Genomic DNA, 23,592 nt, shown 5'->3' on the forward strand with positions numbered 1-23,592 from the left:
AGATTACTGCCTGAACGATAGGTCATAGAGTCATACAGCATAAAACAGACCCTTTGGTCCAACCAGTCAATGCCAACCATGTTTGCAAACTAAACTAGTCCCACCTGCCTGCATTTGGCTCAAAGCCCTTCAACCATTCCTATTCATGAGCTTATCCAAATGCCTTTCAAATGTTGTAACTGTACCTGTATCCACCACTTTCTCTAGCATTACATTCCACACTCTGGTAAAAAAGAAGTTGCCCCTCATGTCTCTTTTAAATCCTGCATAGAGTAAATAAAGTCAAGGAGTTAATTGTGTGGCACAAAAATTGGTTCGGGTGGAATGGGTTTCAGTTCAGGAAGTAACGACACCACTTCTGAAGTAGAACAGATCTGTTCTGATGAGACAGACTTCATTTGAACCATCTTCGTACCACTGTCCTGGCTAATCAAGTAACTATGGCTATAGAATGAACTATAAACTAATGGGAGTGGGGGGTTCAGGGGAGTGAGGGGGGTCAAATCAAAAGGGTATGGCAGCACTACAGTGCAGTTATTTGGGTAATGACACCCAAAGTGGAATAGGAAGGGAGGGAGTGTACAAACATAGAAAAAAAGAGCAAACATGGTCGAAAGGGGAGGGGGGTGGTGGGGGGGGGGGGGGGGGGGGTGTGTAAAGACAAAATGTATGGTTCTCTGATCTGCGCAAGTTAGGTGGATTAGCCGGATTAGCCATGCTAAATTGCCCACAGTGTCCAGGGATGTGCAGGCTAATCCAGATTAGCCATGGAAAATGCAAGGTTACAGGAATAGCCTAAGGAGATGGGTCTGGGTGGGATGCTCTTCATAGGGTTAGTGTTGACTTGACAGACTAAATGGCTTGCTTCCACACTGTGGGGGTTCTATAATTCTATGAAACATTGACCATATGATAGAATGCAACATCTAGTGTGAGAGTGAGAAATGTGGGTTGGAAACAACATTGCTAAATTTAAATGAGGGTAAAGGCAAAGAAATCAAGACAGAGTCAGCTGGAGTGGACTTGGAAAAGTCACTGAGAAAAAGAGACTGTTGAGGAGCAATGAGAGAGACCTTTAATGAAATAGTTCATGTCTCACAAATAAAAAAATCCCAGTTATGAATACTGATTCAAGGAAGGGAATAAACCAACTGTGGTTAGCCAAGGAAGCTAACGATAGCATCATGCTGGAAGCTGAAAAATTATACAACGTGACAATGATGAGCAGTCAGCCAGAGGATGGGGAAAGTTTGAAAACCAAAAAGGTAACCAAAATAAAGGAGAAAATAAATTTTGAGGGTAAACTAGCAAGGAATATTAAAATGGACAGCAAGAGCTTCTTTACATATATAAAAAGGAAGAGCAAGGCCATGCCCTTTGGGGGAAAAAACATAGGAACTGGAAATTGCAGAGAAGTTAAATAAATACTTTGCATCAGTCTTCGTGACATTAATAACATTCCAAAAATGAAGTAATAAAGAGGCAAAGGAAGGAGAGGGAATAAATACAATAACTACCACCAGAGATAAAGTACTAGGGAAAATAATGGGGCAAAAAGCTGAGAAATCCTCTGGACTTGATGCGTCCCATCCTAGGAGATTAATTGCAATACCTGCAGGAATAGTGGATGCGCTGGTAATAATCTTCCAAGAAACCGTAGATTCTGGAAAAGTGCCACAATTTTGGAAAATTGCCAATTTAACATTTCGTTTGAGAGTGAGAAATGATTATTCAATATAGGAAGGAGACAGAACAACAAGTAACTGTAAGCTAGTTAGCTTAACTCAGATCACTGGGAAAATGTTAGCAATATAATAAAGAGGACAGAATACCAAAGTACTTAGTCCACTTGCTTCAGGAAAGAAAAAATCATGATGACACATTTATCAGAATTCTTTGAAGGGGTAACAAACATGTTTGATAAATAGGAACCAATAAACGTGAGGTATTTGAATTTTCAAAATGCACCTGATAAGTAAGTAGACTTCTCTGTGGTACTTTAAAGCCCATGATGTTGGGGTAATATAATAGAATGGATAAAAAACTGGCTCAGTAATATAGGGAGGTGACAGTCTAGTCTGTTAATTCCCACACCAAGGTAATGTGCTGAGGATCCAGGTTTGAATCCCACCATGGCAGGATTGGTGGAATTTGAATTCAATTTTTTTTAAAATCTAGAATTAAGAGTTGAATGGTGATTGATTGTTGACTGTCAGGGAAAATCCATCTGGTTCACTAATGTTTCTTAAGGAAGGAAACTGCTATCCTTATCTGTTCTGGCCTACATGAGACCCCAGACCTACAGCAATTTAGTTAACTCTTAACTGCCTTCTGGGCAATTAGGGACAGGCAATAAATGCTGGCCTAGCTACCGATGCCCACGTCCCATTAAATAATTAGAAAAAGGGGGCATTTTCAGGATTTCAAACAATAATAATTGGGCTGCTACAAGGATCTGTATTTAGCCATATGCATTTATAATGTAAGTTAATGATCTGGATGAGGGAAGTGAATGTACTACTGTAAAGTTTGCAGAAGGCACAAAGTTAGGTGGGAAGGCAAGTAGAGAGGATGACACTAACTAGGCAGTGATACAGACAGGTTAAGTGAATGGGCAAAAACACTTGGCAGCTAAAACATAGCGTGAGAAAATATAAGGTTATGCACTCTGGCAGGAAGATTAGAGGAGGTGCATATTATTTAAATAGCAAAAGATTGTAGAAAACAGCAACACAGAGGGTTTTAGGGGTCTGAGTGCATAACTTACAAGAAGCAGTGTACAAGTGTACAAGTTCAGCAGGAAAAGGCAAATGGAATGTCAGCCATTATTTCAAAGGAAATTATGCATTGCCTGAAATTATGCCAGGCACTTTTTAAGCCACACTTAGAATACAGTGAACTCTTTTTGTTCTTTTAACCAAGGGAAAATATACTCACATTGGAGGCAGTCCACAGATGTTTCACTATGTTGATTCTGGGTATGGAGAGATTTTCTGACGTGGAGAGTATGAGTATGCTGGGCTTGCACTCGTTAGAGTTTAGATGAATGAGAGGTCATCTCATTGAAACAGAAAATTGTTAGGGGGCTAGAAAAGATAAATGTGGAAAGGTTCCTTCCTTTTGGAACACCATGGACCAGAGGACAAAATCTCATATAAAAGAGTTGTCCAATTATGAGAGAGATGAGAAGAATTTTTTTTCTCTCAGAAGGCAGCAAAATCGGTGGAATTCCTTATTGCACAGGGCTCTAGAGGCTAGGTTATTAAGCATATCCAACGCTGAAATAGACAGATTTTTAATCATTAGAATATTCCAGGATTATGGGGAAAAGACAGGAAAGTGAAGTTGAGGATTATCAGATCAGCCATGATCTGTGAATGACGGAGCATACTCGATGGGCTGCTCCCTACACCTTATGGAAGGATGAGCACATTTACACGCAGGTCCCTCTGCTCCTGTTTGCTTTCAACAGTTTGCTTTCATGGTTCACGGTACGTTAGAGTTTTATATCATCTGCAGAGTTTGAAATCGTCTCCTGTACCTCAAGGTATCAAGAAAATTCAGGCTCTTGGGGAACTCCACTATGAGACTTCCTCCAGTCTGAAAAACAACTGCTACCATTACTGTTTACTCAGGCAATTTTATATTCACATTGTTACCATCCCTTTTGTTCCATTAATTCAGAGCTTGCTTACATGTATGTTATGTGGTAGTTTATCAAATACATTTCACAATTCTGTGAATAACACATCAATACCATTACCCTTACCAACCTGCTCTGTTATCTTATCATAAATCTCAAGCAAGTTAGTTAAACACTATTTTCCACTAACAGGTCTGCCCTAGCTTCCGTCAACTAACGCGCATATGCCCAAGTTATTTCTAATTTTGTTCTGAATTCACTTCCAAAAGCTTTCTCACCATAAAAAGGTTAATCTAACCTTATTTGTTAGTCTCACCTCCACTCCCTTTTTTTAAACAACAGTGTAAAGGATTAGATTCCCCACAGTATGGAAACAGGCTCTTCAGCCCAACAAGTCCACACTAACCCTCTGAACAATAACCCATCCAGACCTATTCCCCAACCCCACATTTACCCCTGACTAATGCACCTAACACAATGGGCAATTTAGCATGACCAATTCACCTGACCTGCACATCTTTGGATTGTGGGAGTAAACTGAAGCACCTGCAGGAAACCCACGCAGACACGGGGAGAACATGCAAATTCCACACAGACAGTCGCCTGAGATTGGAATCGAACCCAGGTCCCTGATGCTGTTAGGCAGCAATGCTAATCACGGAGTCACCGTGCCACACCAAATATTCACAATAATACAGTTCTCTGTGACCATCCATATCTAAAGGAACATTTAAAGGTTATGGCCAATCACTTCATAATTTCTAATCTTACCCCCTCTGTATCTTTGGATGCGTCTCATCCAGTTCCAGTGCTCCTGAACCACAAGATAGCCCATCCAAACCCCTCCCTCAATTTTGAACCATTTGAATATCTTAACTACCTACACTTGCACAATAACCTGGGCAGCATCTTCTTTTTGGCAAAGTAGATACAAAAGTATTCATTTATTACTTCAATCATGCAATTGCCTCTATGCAAAAATCAACGTTTTGGCCCCTAATGAGCCCCACTCCTCCACTTTTCACCGTCTTATCGTTTATTTATCTGCAAAAGACTTCTGAACTATTTTTTGTTTGCTGCCAGTCTCTTCTCATTTTGTCTTTGGTCTTTTTTTCCCCCAATTCTTCTCTAATCTTTTACACATGTGTTAGGGCTCAAGTGCATTATCAGTCATAAGCTTACAATTTCAGCTTCATCTTAAACTTGCCATCCAGGGCGTCTATACAGTTCCATGAAGTGGATAGATATCTTAACTGCATTTGAACTCATTCATCTTTAAAGGAAGCACACCATCCAATTCCAATTTTGCCCACTTACATTTGAAAATAATTTATCAGGACCAAATTCATTCTTACTCCATTGAAAATGGCTTTCCTGCAGTTAATGGTTCTCAGTCTGCATTGGCCCTTGTCCTTTTCCAGAACCAACCTGCACTTTATGATACAACAATCACATTTTTAAAAACATTTTCCTACTGACATTTGATCTACTTGCACTTTCTCGAAAAAAAGGCCCCAGCAATGTCTTCTTTCTCAATGGACTGAAAACATACTGGTGTAGAAAATTTGCCTGAATTCAGTCTAGGAATTTTTGGCCTTTTCTGCTCCTCACCATTGGTCCATAACCAAATAAGGTGGTGTGACCTTTAAAGAAAAATATTGATATTGTGCAATAATAAAACAAAATCTCCATTGCATCATTGCTTTGGGCAGTTACCTATGATTACTTGAGGTCCTCATTCTAGAACTGAACTTCAAGAGGCTACATTAAAATAGGACAAGATGTCATAGACTAACAAAAGACAGCTTCAATCCAATTTTCTCTTGAGAATTTGCAACCTTTGCCAGGCTGTCCAAAAACACAAAACATGGAAAGCTGTGTCTGTCAATTAATAGCTGAAAATGTGTTGCTGGAAAAGCGCAGCAGGTCAGGCAGCATCCAGGGAACAGGAGAATCGACGTTTCGGGCATAAGCCCTTCTTCAGGAATGAGGAAAGTTTGTCCAGCAAGCTAAGATAAAAGGTAGGGAGGAGAGACTTGGGGGAAGGGCGTCGGAAATGCGATAGGTGGAAAGAGGTCAAGGTGAGGGTGATAGGTCAGACTGGGGTGGGAGCGGAGAGGTCAGGAAGAAGATTGCAGGTTAGGAAGGCGGTGCTGAGTTCGATGGATTTGACTGACCTGTCTGACCTATCACCCTCACCTTCACCTCTTTCCACCTATCGCATTTCTGACGCCCCTCCCCCAAGTCCCTCCTCCCTACCTTTTATCTTAGCCTCCTGGACAAACTTTCCTCACTCCTGAAGAAGGGCTTATGCCCGAAACGTCGATTCTCCTGTTCCCTGGATGCTGCCTGACCTGCTGCGCTTTTCCAGCAACACATTTTCAGCTCTGATCTCCAGCCTCTGCAGACCTCACTTTCTCTGTCAATTAATATAAAATGCAATCGCAGTAATAAATGTAGCCATTCAAAAGAACAGCAAATATAATCCATTTTACTGTTAAGTTTTGAAAGGGCTATAAATTCTGTCTGTTAATGTCCTACATGTCACTAAAGGAAAAAAAAATGACAGCCTCTTAAAAGATTTCCTCCTTGGCAGTAGTTTTACCATCAAGCAACTGGCGCAAATGGTCAGAACAGACAGGAAGAAGCAGAAGCTCCAACTTTATTCAAACAACCTAGAACCACAGAGACAAGAGTTAAGTGCCAAACACTACATCACAGGCCCATTGAGTACAACTAGCAGCTATAACATGCTTTTTAAAAAAAAAAGGATTTCCACAATTTTGAAAATGTTCTCATTCTTTCATGTTGAAACGAATCAATTGATTGCCTAACTTTTTAAGATAAGTAACTTTTTGTAGGATGCATAAAAGACCAAGATGCTCTTTGACTCTCGTACACCCTATTTCCTTCAATGTGGTAATCTTCTCTGACTTCCAAATTGGGGTAAAGGCATTCACAAAAGATTGCATTCCTTCCCTGAAGAACAACAGATGATAGACTACCTTATTTTCCTACTTTACACTTTCGCATTTTATTCATACCTCCGCTTTACAGTTTCAGTCAAACAAAATTATCAATTAAAGGCTGTTCTTCTTGATGACAAGAAGTACACCTTTTGAAGCTGCTCTTTGAACTGTTCCAAATGAAGTTAAAAATGGTTAGCTAAGAAACAAGCACATAAAACATGGCTTAGAAAAATAAGGTGAATTTTGAATCTAACAGATCAGTGGAAGGTTTGTAACCATGAATTCAACATTTCACAGGGAAAGGAAACAAGTGAGTGTTTTAGCCAAGTACACATAGTAGTTAGGACAAATTTAAATTACTTAATCTTATCATGGACCTTAGAATATGCATATTACAGTCAGTGCACTCAATTAATGGGTAGAGTTATTTTGTAATGTCAAGATGATATACAGTAGTCATTTATGAAACTAAACCCTGGGCTCTTGCTGTAGGACATTCTATACTAACATGGAGGCTAGGATACATTGCAAGATTCTGGATTAGTGGTGCTGGAAGAGCACAGCAGTTCAGGTAGCATCCGAGGAGCAGTAAAATCAACGTTTCGGGCAAAAGCCCTTCATCAAGAATACAGGCAGAGAGCCTGAAGTATGGAGAGATAAGTGAGAGGAGGGTGAGGGTGGGGAGAAAGTAGCATAGAGTACAGTAGGTGAGTGGGGGAGGGGATGAAGGTGATAGGTTGGGGGGGGGCGGGGGGAAGGGGGGTGGAGTGGATAGGTGGAAAAGAAGATAGGGAGGTAGGACAAGTCATGGGGACAGTGCTGACCTGGAAGTTGGGAACTGCGGTGAGGTGGGGGAAGGGGAAATGAGGAAACTGTTGAAGTCCACATTGATGCCCTAGGGTTGAAGTGTTCCGAAGCGGAAGATGAGGCATTCTTCCTCCAGGCGTCTGGTGGTGAGGGAGCGGTAGTGAAGGAGGCCCAGGATCTCCATGTCCTCCGCAGAGTGGGAGGGAGAGTTGAAATGTTGGGCCACAGGGCGGTGTGGTTGATTTCAACCCAAGGCCTCAATGTGGACTTCAACAGTTTCCTCATTTCCCCTTCCCCCACCTCACCACAGTTCCCAACTTCCAGCTCAGCACTGTCCCCATGACTTGTCCTACCTCCCTATCTTCTTTTCCACCTATCCACTCCACCCTCTCCCCCCCGACCTATCACCTTCATCCCCTCCCCCACTCACCTATTGTACTCTATGCTACTTTCTTCCCACCCCCACCCTCCTCTCACTTATCTCTCCACACTTCAGGCTCTCTGCCTGTATTCCTGATGAAGGGCTTTTGCCCGAAGCATCGATTTTACTGCTCCTCTGATGCTGCCTGAACTGCTGTGCTCTGTGCTCTTCCAGCACCACTAATCCAGAATCTGGTTTCCAGCATGTGCAGTCATTGTTTTTACCTACATTGCAAGATGCCTGACTAGACTTGCATATTTTGTCATGCCCTACACAATATGCAAGTTTACTACCGAAGGTAATGGGGGAGGGTGGTTAATTCATCTCCGCATTTAAAGAAAAAACCCTAAAGAAGTAATGCACCTTCAAATAAAAAAGAAGTGCCCAAGAATGGAACATGGTGGCATATGATTAGAATGCAACAAGCATAATGAACAACTGAAGTGATGATAGGTACAAATAAAGACATTAAGAAGTTCTTGTTCAGTTACATCTGTAACAAGCTCATCTGTATCGTGGCATTACACTTCATGTGAAAATGGTGACGGCATATATTTATTCACCATTAGTCCTACTACATAATCAATGAAGGTTTGGGTCACAATAATCCCTACAGGTCGCCAACTGCCAAAGTAAGGAGTTGTCTTTCTTGCATCCTAGATTGGCCTATTTCCTGTTACATTGACATGATCAATTGAATGGAGATGGTGAGGGTGGGGCAGTGATGGGTGGTACAAAGGAAGCAATATTCTTCTACCTCACAGCATTGTGCTTTGACACTCCAGAACGAACAGCACTCTGCCAATGATTTACAGCATACTTTTATTGTGCACACCTATTTTGTCTTGGATAAAAATTGTAATTAAAACAATTTTAATTTTTTTTAATGCAAATAAACTTTCCCACTGCTGCGAGGCACTTGATGAAATAACAATGCTACAACATTCTGAAAAAGCAGACTGTAAACAAAGCTCTTGTTAAAGCAGGCCAAAAATCTAAACATTTTTTTAAAAAATGCCTTGATATATCTGACATAATCTTTATAATGAGTTGTAGCATGTTGCAACTTACTTGCTTTTCAACTTTAAGTGCAGACACAATTGGGGTGCGGACTGGAATTTGCTCAGGGCCTTACATGGTCTCTAATCTAAACTTGGTCACTTCAGTCTGGGTTATACAGAACTAATTAAGAACTCTACTGAAATAAAGGCTCAGAGATGTGTCCGGTACTGATGGAACCAAGTAAAAGGGACTCCAAGCAGGTTCCTCTTCTTAAAATTCTGACTCCCAATGACGCATGCCTTACAAAGGATGAGCAGAGATCTGCTCTGTACAAAGCACTGGCCACTTGATACTACCAGGTCCTCACTATGAACATTCCACTAAGGTTATCACAGAAAACTAATAGAGCCACTACCGATTTTCAGAGTTGGTCACTGTGGAAATGATGCATACCCCAAATTCTCAAAAACATTTCCTCGGTGACAGCTTTGAATCATTTAACGAAACTGCTCTTGTCGCTATGAGTTGGAGGGCAGTGCCAAAATATCAGCTCAAAAATATCACTGCAATCTATACTCATTTATGATTTAATTCTGGGAATTTCAGTACTAGAGTAGGAGTTTCTATGAATCCATGCATCATAAAAGTAAATGCCAAATAGGCAATACTTTGAAAAACACCACAGAAATTTATATATAGAGACTAAACATCACCCAAGGAGAAGCATATTATATAATGTCAATGACAGCTTCTGAATAAAATTCTCCAAAGTGAAGACTAGAACATGATATTTAAATACTTGGTTGAAGTTAGTGAGTTATGCACAGCCAGACAGAGTAATCAATGGCTCAATATTCCAAGTCAGAAAGGTGTAATTTAGACCTTCCTCAGACAGCCCAGTGAATACAGACCAGTGTAATGACTCCCCATATTAACTGGTATTTAGGGCAAGTCTAAAAACTTTTTGGGTGCAAGATGCCCAACACCACTGTAAAGGGTAGGTGTAGCAGGTTAACCTTGAAGATAAACAAGTAGAATTTTGTGCTAAGGTCTCAACATTTTAAAAATTACATCAATTATTTACATGAGAGGAGCAAAAGCATGATAGGCAAATTTGCAGATGACAAAGATAGACTGGAAAATAAAAGATATGAAGAGTTTGATGAACATAGTCATACAGCATGGAAACAGATCCTTCAGACCAATCAGTCCACACTGACCATGTTCCCAAACTAATTTGGCAGACGAAACAATGTGGGAAAACATGAAGTTGTTCATTTTGGCAAGAAGAATGAAAAAGCAGAGTATTACTTTAACAGAGAACAACTGCGGAAATCTAAGGTGCAGACGGATTTAGGTGATCCAGCATGAGACACAAAGTTAGTACGCAGGTACAGCACACAATCAAGGCGGCTAATGGAATACTATCTTTTGTTATAAGAGAAATTGAATCTAAAAGTAAGAATTTTATGCTTCAGTAATACAGGACAGTAGTGAAACCACAGGGTCAATCTGGTCTCCTTATTTAAGGAAGCCTTCAAATGCATTGGAGGTGGTTCAGAGAAGTTTTCTAGATAAATGCCTGGAATGAATGGGTTGTCTTATGAAGATAGGCTGGACAAGTTTAACAAGCTTCCACTGGAGTAAGGGGTATCTTGGTTGAAATGCTTAAGATCCTGAATAGGTAGGATTGTCAAGAAAAGCATGTTTCCTCTTGAGTAGGAATTCGGAAATAGGGAACCATTATTCTACTAGTAGTGGTCACTCTTTCAGGATAGAATGAAGAGAGATTTTGTATCTGGAGCTTGAGAGAGTTTGGAACTCTCTGCCTCAGAAAGCAGTGAAGTGGGATTATTGAATAGTTTTAAAGACAGAAGTGGACAGATTCTTGTAGGGCAGGGGATCAAAGGTTATGAAGGTGGAAATCTCAAATTTGAAACAAACAGATCAGCCATCATCTTACTGAATAGCTGAGTGGGCTCAAGGGGCTGAATGGTCTACTTTTGTTCCCCTCGGGAAAAGTCAAATTTGAAGATTAAAGAATGACAGTGTCGGCAGCAAACCACTTCAGCTACTCCTCTCCAGTAAATGGCTGAAGGATCTCATGGGGCACTTGAGTTAGACTTTCCTAGAGGGAGGCAATGGTAGAGTGGTACTATCGCTGGACTGTTGATCCAGATAACGTTCTGGGCACCTGGGTCCATTTCTTGCCATGGCAAATGGTGGAATTTGAATTCAAGAAAAACCTGGAATTTGATTGTCAGGAAAAATCCATCTGGTTCACTAATGTCCCTTACCTGGCCTACATGTGACTCCAGATCCACAGCAATGTTTTTGACTCTTAAATGCCCACTGGGCAATAAATGCTGCCTCACCAGCAATGCCTTCATCCCATGAATGAATAATGAAAAACAAAAGAGAATCATCAGATAGGCACAACTGACTGCTAGAGACCACTAATTTGGTTTCCTAGTCTGTCAGCTTCATTTGTATACAGAAAAAGTAATTTTATAATGTTAAGTAGTGTTTTGAAAACTTGTTTTTCCTTACTAGTTCTATAATTTCATTGTTAAAAACTTTACAAGAGTGTGAGCACAAAGATTACAACAGCCAGGGTTTAAAACAGAATATATGAATTCCTACAGTACGTTTTGAATTTAGAATTTTTTTATGGTAAACCTTAAACATACTATATTATACTGAATGTTCTGGTATTATATTTTCCGTTTGTCTAGAAGGAAAACAAAACACTCTTAAAAGAAGTTGGGATGCCCTGTGCATTCTTCCATTTACGAAGCCCTTTGAGGAAATTATAAAACTTCATTTGCATTTTTATGAAATAGACAACTTTCCGTAATCTATTTTCCTTGACCAGTTCAACTTGATTCTGTTTTATTTCCTGTTGCTTTTAGTGAGTTGCATGCAGCATTGTCTTTAATTACTTTTGGCTCAAGGTGTGCCATTGGATCTCAGATGTCATTTAAAAAAATGTTAAGATAGCTCTTCTTATTGACTTTGATTTTAGAATTATAGTTGGTAACCTGGCTGTTCAAAACACTACACATTTCATCTGTAAAGACCATTTGCAAAAATTGCCAGGGAAAATATATGAATAAGGAAATGAGAAAACAAGCCCCACATTAACATGTTATACAATGACTTTACCATACACTTGAGGAAGCTTGGAACACCTGTCTTCTACATTAGACACTCAACCAGGTCAATTTCTTAGATGATTCAAAACATGAGCTTGGCTCAGAGTGTGTTCCAACAGGACTAAAGCTTAATTCATTAAAATCTAAACTTTGAATACTAAAAGGTTTCAAGGCCTTGCTACAAGCATTTGTTTAAATTTGTAAAATGAAAACATTATCGTTCATCTCAAAAATTGTTTGTCTGATTTTGCTTTTCTTGTAATATTTTTAAAATTATGAATGTTAGCAATATTGAATGGAATGATCTTAGGTAGTTACTGTGAATGATGGCGTGAGGAACAGGGACACACACACAGACAGTTGAATGCATTTTTATACAGTCCCTTGTACTGCCAGTCTCAACAACTCCACCAGCTCAATTCTTTTGTGGAACCAGCAATTGTTTAAACAAAAACAGGAAAGTAGAACAAAGAGATATGCAAGTCATTGCAATTGTTTTTTTTAAAGAAAGGGATGCTAATGTTGACAAGCTTTGGTAGAACATTTGGAAAGCAGAGCAGACATTAATTCTTTGTTCCAACTGTCTACACCACTGCACAATGAAAGATGACATTCCACTAATTTATCTTTAAACTGCCCAAAAGAAACTGAAAAATGACCAAACCACAAATAAATAAAGAACTGTAAATCACATTTGTACTCCTAACAACTGTGGCCAGTGTTTCTAATATGATACTGCCAGGTCAGTGAGGTCTAGTGATTGACCAGTCGTGTGACTCAACATCCACAGATAGGAGATGCTATGGCTTTACAAAAATTAATTCTTCAATATCCCAGTAAATGAGGATCATTCAGGGAATCAAATAACGCAAAGGAGTCATCTTTTAGAGGTTGTGCTGGCCCCATGAAAAAAACAACCCTTTGCAGGAGTGAAAGAATACTTCACTCTCCACAGCTGAGGGCATTGTTTGCTCTGAAGGCACACAGGAATGGTTCTGCTAATAATGACCCAGATCAATAACAGTTAAAAGTGAGGTCAATATTATGCTACAAAAATGGGAAGTGCTCGGGATATTCAGCAGACCTGGCCAATATTGTATTCCCTCTGAGCTGCACTGCCACTGGGAGATTCTACACATGCTAAACAGTGTGCCAACACTTACAGAAACTGCCGTTGTGCACAGACCTCAGGACTAGGATGTAATAAAACAGGCTAGTTCTGGTCCTGATGAGTGCAAGAAGAAAAGCTTTGACTTAGACTTAGCTTTGACTTTCGTAATGTTTACATTTTGCACTATCAGGCTATTGTTTCTCTCTCCACGGATACTGCCTGACCTATTGAGTTTCTCCACTACTTTCTGTTTTCATTTCAGATCTCCAGAATCTGCAGTAGTTTCAGTCATGCTATATGTTTAAAGCTGCATGCCCCACATTGGTTGCATAGAGGTAAAGAAAACAAACAATTAAAGCATCTTCTTTGACAGTTTCTAACAGAGATAATCAAATCTTCACAGCAGAGGTTTGTGAAGCAGTTTTGCTAACCCCATTTGGTCTCCAGTTTTCAGTCTGATTCTATAAGAGAAACAGATGAAATGCATCCTTCAACTGGGTGGGTATACAAAGCACAAATCCCTGAAGTGGAGTTCATGACTGGATGGTAACTACAGCATTACTTAAAAACAGCCAAATTAACTATTTAACCATTGATCAATACCAACAAGAACTGGCAAACGCTACTCATCTCATTGATGCTTGTCCGGCATACACTGGATGCTGCATGTACCTACAAAACATGCTCCAAAAATAATTCATATATTGTCAATTGCTTTGGAATATCCTGTGGGTAAGAAAGATAATACTAATGTTTTTGTTTCTTTCTGCCATTAGGTGTATAGCCATATAGATCTAAACATGCATGCAGTCAAGTATCTCACTTTAATTGTCTCTTTTTATCTGGAGTAACATAGACAAAGAAAATGTTCAGGCATTACTTGTGTTCCAAATTGCTACCCAGTATCAATTTGGAACACAAGTAATTAGAAAGGAATGGGGAATTGATTGGGGAATTCGGTTCAATGACATAAACCTATCCCGATTAGATCCATTCAATAAGATCTTGGCTGATCTTCACCAAGTCCATATTCCCACTCTATCTTGAATCATTTCATACCCATTGGTCTTTGTATAATCAACAACTGAGCATTTACAGAGTATTCTGGGGTTTAGCATTCCAAGGTTTCACACCTTTCTGAACTAAAGTATTTCTCATCATTTCTAAATGGCTGACTCCTTATTCTTAGACTATGATCCAAAATTCGAAGTTCTCCAGTCACTGAGGGAGAACAGCCTCTTTCAGGCACTCTTAAGAATTCTATACATATCAGTGAGTCCATCCTAAAAAATCATAACCTGCCTTTTCCTAACAGATTTGAGAGTGTGGTGCTACAAAAGCACAGCAGATCAGGCAGCATCTGAGAAGCAGGAGAATCGATATTTTGGGCATAAGCCCTTCATCAGATGCAAGGATTTGGCTATGAATTTTCAATGCTTGACTCGAAGTGTGGGGCGAGTATATTATCATGTTACCCTATGGTAAGATAACTTTCCTGATCATCTGTTAATCAACTCATGAACAGCTGATATGTGAGCAAAGTTGAGTATCTCATCCTGTCACAGCTTCAACATGAGTGAAGTCACCAGAAGCTGATGATCTGAGATCAGCAGTTTCTGAGTCCTGATGTGTATTAGTTGAGGCTTATTCCTCAGTTCCAATTTTTATCTTCCTGTCGTGGGGTGTTTGTAGGGGAGGACACCTGAGGAAAGGGGGTTCAGGGGGGTCAAAGGCGAGGACAAGGAAATGGCTATCAGAGACCAACCCCTTACCCATTCATTTGTGCTTCCAAATGTCCCAACATTGCTGGCAAGATCCACTTCCCATGCCTCTGTAGGATAAAAACCCATTGCCATCTTCTCCAGATGAAAAGTCAACTAGAAATGTTAACTCCATTCCTCCCATCACACCTGCTGCCTGACCTGCTGAGCAATTCCTGCTTTTTGTTTATATTTTTGATTCCTAGCAAATGTAAAATTTTGCTTTGATATGTAACATACAGTATCTGCAGCACAGAAAGCTATTCAAACAAATAACTACTTAACATGCCATCCTCAAAACGACAGAATCTGAAAAGGCTGATTTTTAACAATTTAACATGTAGCAGAGTAAGCAACCGCTATTTGAGTAAGCAACAACTAACATGATCACATATCATCTCTAAACCAGAACAGAACTATTTAAAATGATACATTTTATACAATGCATTTATTGTTTAAAGACACTGCAGTAACCCAGGCACTCTTGTTTCCTCTTTAAGTTTGATTAATTCATTCTGTAGCTTTTGAGAATTTATTGCTAGTGCCTTTTCTGTAAAATCTTGACATGATTAATAATGGCTTGTATCCTTACTTTCTTAAAAAAAAGAAAACTTTTTAGTTTATTTGAATATAGGACTAATTGATAAATTAACTATCTGTTTTGATGATATTGTTTTCATCTTTACGAAGTGATTAGAGTTTTACATTAGGTTGTGACACAGTATATAATGTGAAAAGCTTTCTTTTCAATTCACCACACATTTCAAACCTTCACAAGTTCGACATGAACCATTTACCCCAAAATTAGCTCCACAATACCTGCCAATAATGCTTTGATAGGGCTACTGGATTTACACTGCTGAAAGTTTGTGTGACAAATATAAAGTCCCTCTTCTCATATAAATGAAGAAACCTCCTTCCCCATAGGAGACGACATCCAATCACTCAGCCAAGACAACTGCTTAATGGAAACAAAACACTGGAGTGCTTGATGGGCAGCCCTGGAATTTGGAACTACAATAATCTGATTGTGAGGTATGTAATCTTCCACATCTCTACACCAGGAGCCCAATCCCTTACCTGTTTAATGTAAATATTAGTTTACATTTGCTTTATGCCCAAATCCCTTTATCAGGCTGGAATCTGTTGTCAGACCACAGAACAAACACTGTATTTACACTGTGAGGCTTTGCTTCCATGCTCAAACTGGCAAATGGCAAAATCCACATGGCTGCTCTTCTTTTATACATCACTGATCTGACACCATCAAATTCACAGCTGCCAAAAACAAGTCCAGAGAAGCTTTTACCCACTAGGTTTCAAGTTTTAAACAGGCTACTTGGCATTTTTAGAAGCCACGTCAGTATCCACTTAGATTATAAATAACGTACAATAATCCCCTATTTGGGAGCAATGTTGAACACAACAATGCTGGGAAAAAAAAAACACTGACTTGGTTTTAACTTGCTTAATGCTAAAAACAATTTGAAACTGCCAGCAACATTTACATATCTGGTGACCTTGTTAATTAGATGCAGGTTGAATCAACTAACTCTTTGCCAAGCAGACACTGCCCCGTTCAATAATATCCATTTTGTTTAGAAAATGCTGAATATTTGTAATATAGTGCAATAAGCTAAACACAATCTGCCAATTCCTCAGAAACAAACCCAAACAAGCATCACAACGCAACCAAAAACTATAGTCACGTTACCTTACGTCAAAGACATATCAGAAATGACTTCCAGACTCCTCAGACCCCTTGGCATCATGGTAGCCCACAAATCTACCAACATAAACAGCAGCTAATGAAACGAAAGGATCCCGGACAAACAAGCAGGAAACTTGCCACCAGGATTCACTAACACCAACTAGCCACCAAAAGACACGACCCACTATCACTAGTTTCCATACATACAGACAAAGAAGGACACCACTTTGACTGGGACAACACACACATTCTTGGACAGGGGAAACAAAGACATGCATGAGAATTCTTACAGGCATGGCATTCTAACCAGAATTCCATCAATAAACACATCAACTTAGATCCTATCGACCTTCCCTTGAAAAAAACAAACCAGAAATGACATCACCCACCTTAAGAAACCAAGACCTATAAATAGAGAGGCAGGACATACCACCTCTGCTTCGCCAGAGACTCTCACTGATAATGTAGCCTAGTATGGTGACGAAACGTCTGAAAACAAATCTTCCATCTAACTTACAAGCTTATGAACCTGAGCTACAAATCTTCTCAAAAACCATTAGAGTGTATTCTCACTGTACACAAAGTTTCAGAAAAAGGTTTAAGTTTGTCTTCAAATGGATGAAAAGCTAAGTTTGACAAACTAAGATACATAGGACATTTGTTTTGCCTGAGCTCTCCTGAATTGTGAAATTAATATTTTACAGGTCTTAATTTTATTAACTTTCAGATTTTCTGAGCAGTTTTGAAGAAGCAATCAGTCTTTCTTTTAATTCATGATTACAAAAAGCTATACAACACCCAAAAAAGCTTTCAAATTTTATTGATTTTTTCCTGTTTCACAATCCAAACAAGTATTTTGCTAAAGCTCTGCCCTTAGCTTGGAAAAACCTGCAGGGGCTGAATGCTCGTCAGCCAGGTGCCTATTTCAATCCCCCTGCACTGAAGCACAAGCTAAATGGGCATAAAAGAGTTTAAAAAAACTCCTGAAAGACCAGCCATCTCTAGTTTTTCATTTCATTTCTCCAAAGAGCTGCTTCTGTGCTCCAGGCTCAGTTTAATGGAAATGGAAAGGGAGGTTAAAGTAGGACAGTTATACTTGAGCTCAACACCTATTTTAATGGCAGGGTGGCACAAAGTCTCCAAAGGAGTCTGATTCAAACTGTGTTGGATTCAACACTTGTATAATTCAGATGTACAAAACTGATGCAAATCAGACTGTAGGGATTGCAAAGCAAATCCAAACCTCTGAAGTGCAATATCTCACTATATATTTTGACACTTCTAAAGATGGGGAGCTATACAAGCTCAAATTTTTAAAAAAGCTTTTAGAAGGTGGTGTACAAGCCAATATTTGCATTCTAAACATGCTTGGATAGACTGGTGTGTTTTAGTGTTTGACTCTGAAAGAGTCATTATCATTTTAGAGTGCTGAATCTACATTGCTACAAGCCTGTAACTGCAGTGACGAATTGCAAAAGTTGTGTCCTTGATATTTCAATTGAGAATTGCACAGCTAAATATTAAAAAATTAAGAGACCATGACAGTAGGAGGACACAGCATTCATTGCTTATGTCAGTGCCTTTCTGATCTCCAGCATGAACAGCTTTTCAGAGTGAAGCATTATGCAAATGTTGTTACGGGAGAAAAGAGAAAAATCATTGTCTGATCACTTTCTCAAACTTCCTAGCAACTTATTCAGAAATAAGCAGAGGCAAAGGTAGGCTGGTCAACTGCCTTCTAAATCAGAATATGAAAAGCTTAAGAAGACTAGGGCAGAGTACATTTGCATTCTTCTGATAAAACTAAAAGTTGGAACCTCACAATAAACATTTTTACTTCAACTTTAAAAATGATAAAGAGAAAAAGCCACCAACAAGTAAGCAAATTTTGCATGTACACTCCAGTTTTTTTATATGGAATATCTTGAAAGTGCAAGGTAGAATGACATATGGGCTAAACAGGATGGCTATAAAGGTCCATGCTTCACTTTAGGGCTGCAATCCCAAATAGCGTCTTACTGTGGGGCCACTTTCAGGAATGTGCCAGCAGGCTATACCATTCAGTCATAAGATGAGGGTCTGCACCCAGAGTTCCCCACAGTAAATTTGTGATTTCAAATACTTTAACTTGGGCAGTTGCCAAGTGGAGGCCAGGCATTTCCCTAAAGGAAGGGAATGGAAAAAAATAAAACTGCAGAACTGATAGTTCCATTAAAGCTTTAGCTTTCATTGTTTTCACCTGGTCTTTTAATTTGCTGTATGAATACTTCTCAATAGCATTCCTTTCCTTTATCTCACCAAACAGCAGAACTAGCACTGCATTTACATAAGCTTTCAAGCACTCGGCTTTCAATATTTCACAATTAACAATGTACTGCTGAAACATATGCAAAATAAAAACAGGCACTTTAGCAATGCCTCATTTCTCAAAAAAGTAATTTATAGAACTGCTGTTACCCCCAAGTACCACAGTTAACTGAAAAACTCAAACTGGAAATCCTACTCTGCAATAAACTAACTTCTACTCTTGTATTCTTGCTTATGTAAACCCAAATGACTGGTGCAGTTGACCAGCTGAGATCAGCATAAGATTATCACTAAACAATTTCCCAAAAATGCTCGAGTCACCAACAAGAGGAAAATAATATAGGTCTCATTAAATGGTGATGAGAACCTAACTGCTCTGTCTATATTCTCAGATTACCTCCAAGTGAAAATACTGACTGCAATTTTCCTTGACTGTCGACAGAACCAGAGACATTAGCCTTCATTCATTTATCTAACCATCAGTTAAGAAAACCTAATTTAAGTAAACAATGGAGTAATGTTAAGCTCCATTCATACCTGCATCCTTGGTTACAATCAGAAATTGGCAATGGTAATGAGTTACAAACCTACCAAGATCATCAGTGGAATAAAAATAAGAGTACTGACAGAATCCCTGACATACCTTCATTTCTTTTTTAAAAGTGCTGCTGTTATCACACTAAAATCCACCTTTGACATTTCTAATGCAACAGCATCTACCACTGACTTCCTAGAATGGCCACATGGAATCTCTATAATCAGCAATTCAAGTAACCTAGTAGATGCTATATCAGGGTGATTTCTCAATCACTGGAAGTCACTCAGAAAAAGCTACTTCGAAATCACAATTAAATGCACTGCACTTAAATCCCATTCTATCTCCATTTTAAGTATTTAAATACTTGCTTGTGACTTCTTTTGTGGAGAAATGAGAAAGTCTTACAAGAAACAAAACGTAACTTCAAAATAGGAGAAACTTTGAAGACATGGACTTTACAAAAATAAACCAATATGTCAGCAAATGTACATTAATTAAATGCAAAACATCAAGCTCAAAAGCCTATTCTAGTAAAATAATTTTCCACTTATCCCAACATAAAGGAAGCAAGATACAGAATTTAATTATTGGAGGCCAGTTAAACACAAAATATACAAGATTAGAAAAGTAAAATGGTAAATTACATTAAAGGTTTTCTTTGGTGCAATAACTTCTATTTGAGGTATAATCAATGCAATTTAACTTACCTTCAGTTTCTGATGCACCATTATCAGCAGACTTAAACTGTGGCCTTGCTACAGCTAGTGCTGCCATGGTTAACATGGCCCAGCAGACTAAGTAACAACAACTAGGCATCCTTTTAGTGAAGATCCTTAGACCGCTGCTGGAACTCCATTTGGACTTTAATCCCATCTGAATTCTTGTGTATAGGCATGAAAGACCAATGTCCTCTTCTTAACTGTGTGGCTCCTCACTTGAAAAGCTGCAGAAAGAAGAATTAGCCTGTCAGGGGAATGATTGTGGAAGCTTATTTCAATTCAAAGGGGAATATCTGCAGTTCCAAAACTGAAAACCATGTTAGTTTTAAACTGTGACAGCAACTGCTCGTGATAGAAAAACCATTGGTTAAAATTTTCAGACAAGGAACTTACTAAAGGATCTACTTTCAAAAAGGTTACTTCACTAGCCCTGTATAACTTGGGTGACCTTTAGTTTTTCATTTTCCTATTGTATCAAACTTAGAAAGCTGAGCATTCATGTCATATATTACGATGAAATGTATCAAGAAGATTAAAGAGTGAAAAGAATTCATAATTAGTACTGAAGTTGTCTTCATTCAATTTCGCTCTTGCACTCTTTCTGCAATTAGGATTTTTAATATTTTATTAGAAAGTGAGGTTAGAACTGCTGTACTAAAAAATGCAAGAAAAAACCTTCCTGGCGATTATACTTGTAAAATGAATGCATACATACTCATGTTTTTTCCAGATGGTATCAAAGATGCAAATGCAAAGGGACCCAGTTTCACCCAATGCAAAGAACTGTCCTCCAGCACAAGCACAAGGCAAGTGAGATTGCGACAGCAAACAAAGCTGCACAACCTGAGGAATACACATTCTGACCTGAGTCAACACATGGGTCAAAATACATCAACACAGCAGCCTTACATAATTGGAAAAACAACTGATGAAAATAAAATCAATGTTTGAGAATAAACGTCTCCGACAGTGATATCTGGCTCCAATCTTGATCATAAAAAAGGTTCACTTAAACTCCATTTAACCCTTTCAATGACAAATTATATTACCTTTGTTTGATTGAAGAGTTTGAATGAAATCTAATTCCAGTTCTGGCTTTTCTCTAAAGTGACCTACCAGTAATAGCTGAAATTAATGAAAATTAAATTTGTTCATACTGCACAACTCTATGAAGTTCCAATGGTGATCACTGATTAAGTTACTTCTAATTCAAAATGATCTTTCAGTTCAGCGGACTTTAGATCCTCAAACACATTTAACTTGCATATTGACAACTATCCTGATGAAGGGCTTTTGCCCGAAACGTCGATTCTGCTGCTGCTCGGATGCTGCCTGAACTGCTGTGCTCTTCCAGCACCACTAATCCAAAATCTGGTTTTCCAGCATCTGCAGTCATTGTTTTTACCTACTATACTGAGCAGACAATCCAAAATTCCAGAACAATATACTAATTAAAATAACATCTGACCATAACACTTGATACTTAAATCTTAGACAGAACATAGATTTCCAATGGATCACAACCTTAACATGAAAAAAGAAACAATTTCTTTCCATAACAAATTTTGTTAACATTTTTTGAAAATGTTTTCTTAAATATTCATCTAACTTTTAATGCACTCAGTGCAAAATTAAGATGATTTACAGTTACAGAACATCTTCACACCATTAAAATTGTAACTCCTTGTAATAGATATAATTCAATCGATAATAGTGGTAAACATTTTATTCCGTTTTTAGCCCAACAGTATTTTCTGCAAAATATACAGGTTGACAGGCTGTCAGTTGGTCTCTTTCTACAACCTCGAATTCATTCCACACTGGTCTACCTTTTCACCCCATTGCATTGCCAGAAGACTTTGGATTGTAGCAAACTGCAAATTCTTTCCTCCTCTTATAAGTAACAATTTATAGTCCTTCCATTGAAAATGACATCAAAGCATGCTGTTAAACAATACTGGACCAGCTCAGTGGTATAAAAATTGAAGGTTTTCCTTACTTGAAAACAGAAATATACGAAACAATCTCAAAGACATATCATATTATGAGAAGTAAAAAGAAAATTATGTTTAGAAAAGTGATATACTGGTCTTAAGAAATACCTCGAGTTGATCACAGCATTTTTCTCCTGAGTATTCACATATTGGCTCCTTGCAGTAATACACACAGCAATCCTTCACGGAGTTCCTCACAAAGTGAAAGCTACAGTTTTTTTTGAAAGGGAACTTTGTCTCCCTCCACAGACTACACTGGGGAGGAGCTGTCAAACTAATCTGATTGATGGCCTCAATGCCACCCGTTTTTCAAGCCATTTTCACCTCATCACATACCTGCCCAATTCATTCTAAACATGGGAAAGGCGGCTAAATTGAGACAAGTACTGCATTCCTGCAAGCCAAATAAAAAAAAGTCTCTCCACGCATAGTAAGCAAGTGAGCACTTGTTCTACAGTGACTAATGTAATTTAACTTCAAATAAACTATCACACACACACACACACACAGACATTTCATTATTTTTCAGCCTGAGCTCGTTTGCCTTTTTCTGTCCCTGACGGCCACTAAAATGTAGCATTCAAATAAAACATGAAATAAGATTTTTTTGATTTTAACAGATTACATTCAAGTGCAACTTTTTGGCATACAATAATTGTCTGGAATCCAACACTACTTGGTAGAATTACCTTCACTACCACAGCAAGAATATGACCCACGCTCCCCGCAGCAGGCGAGCGCACAAGATGAATTAAAGTAAGGAATGCGGGGTCCCTTGGGTAGTCCTCTAGAAACAAAGCTGTGCCTGGACTACTTAGATCCAACTGCCATAAGTTTCTGAGGAAAACTCGATTATTTGGGATCAGTGAAAACATGACCCAAAAACACACATCCAACATGCGGCTCTCGCATTTTCAAAGAGTGTCCATTTCTCTAAGCAACTTCTTTCCTTATTAAAGAGGAATTTAAATCACAAGCGATTAAAATCGTCTTGCTGGTGTGTCTGTGAGAAAACAAAGACGCCAACGTTACAGGATAAAAGCAGACACTGCAGCCCTGGTTCTGCTGGATACACTTCATTCACAAGTTCGCTGCAAACTCAAAAGCCTTGTGATGCCTGTAAATCTTTTCTTCCCCCCTCTCTCCCCTCTTTGGTCACTCCCCTTTTTTGTAATCTGAACCTGTTCCTGAACGGAGCTCCATCAAACAAACATAGCGAACGGATTCTGCCAATCAAATCAGCTTTCAGTAATGTTTAACTCTGCGGGCCAGGCTGTAACTCCTCTGGTTCACAGCATGTAGAATTTGGCGTAGTTTGTTGGCATTACCCCCAACTCAAGTTTACTCCCTACAACATGAGCAAACATTTCCAAGATTAGTAGCTGTTGCATTCAGAATGAATGCAGACACAAGAAATGGGACCCTGGCACATTCACTAACATCTACCTATTCGTA

General features: G+C 38.9%; 1 protein-coding gene across 2 annotated transcripts in view; it reads right to left on the reverse strand.

Annotated features, from left to right (window-relative positions):
* The window catches only part of LOC122561180 (fibroblast growth factor receptor 2-like), a 92,051-nt gene extending 68,815 nt beyond the window's left edge, over positions 1-23,236 (reverse strand). For both annotated transcript variants that reach the window (XM_087998901.1, XM_087998900.1), the window contains exons 1-2: positions 22,827-23,236; positions 20,132-20,367 (exon numbers count right to left, since the gene is read on the reverse strand). In XM_087998901.1, coding sequence (XP_087855027.1) covers positions 20,132-20,297 — 166 coding nt within the window. In that variant the 5' untranslated portion in view covers positions 20,298-20,367; positions 22,827-23,236. The remainder of the gene's footprint in view (positions 1-20,131; positions 20,368-22,826) is intronic.
* Positions 23,237-23,592: the final 356 nt, after the last annotated feature.

Source organism: Chiloscyllium plagiosum, unplaced genomic scaffold (assembly GCF_037043375.1).
Source record: "Chiloscyllium plagiosum isolate Xiang-an unplaced genomic scaffold, Cpla_swu_hap1 HiC_scaffold_22, whole genome shotgun sequence".
Classification (NCBI taxonomy): Eukaryota; Metazoa; Chordata; class Chondrichthyes; order Orectolobiformes; family Hemiscylliidae; genus Chiloscyllium; species Chiloscyllium plagiosum.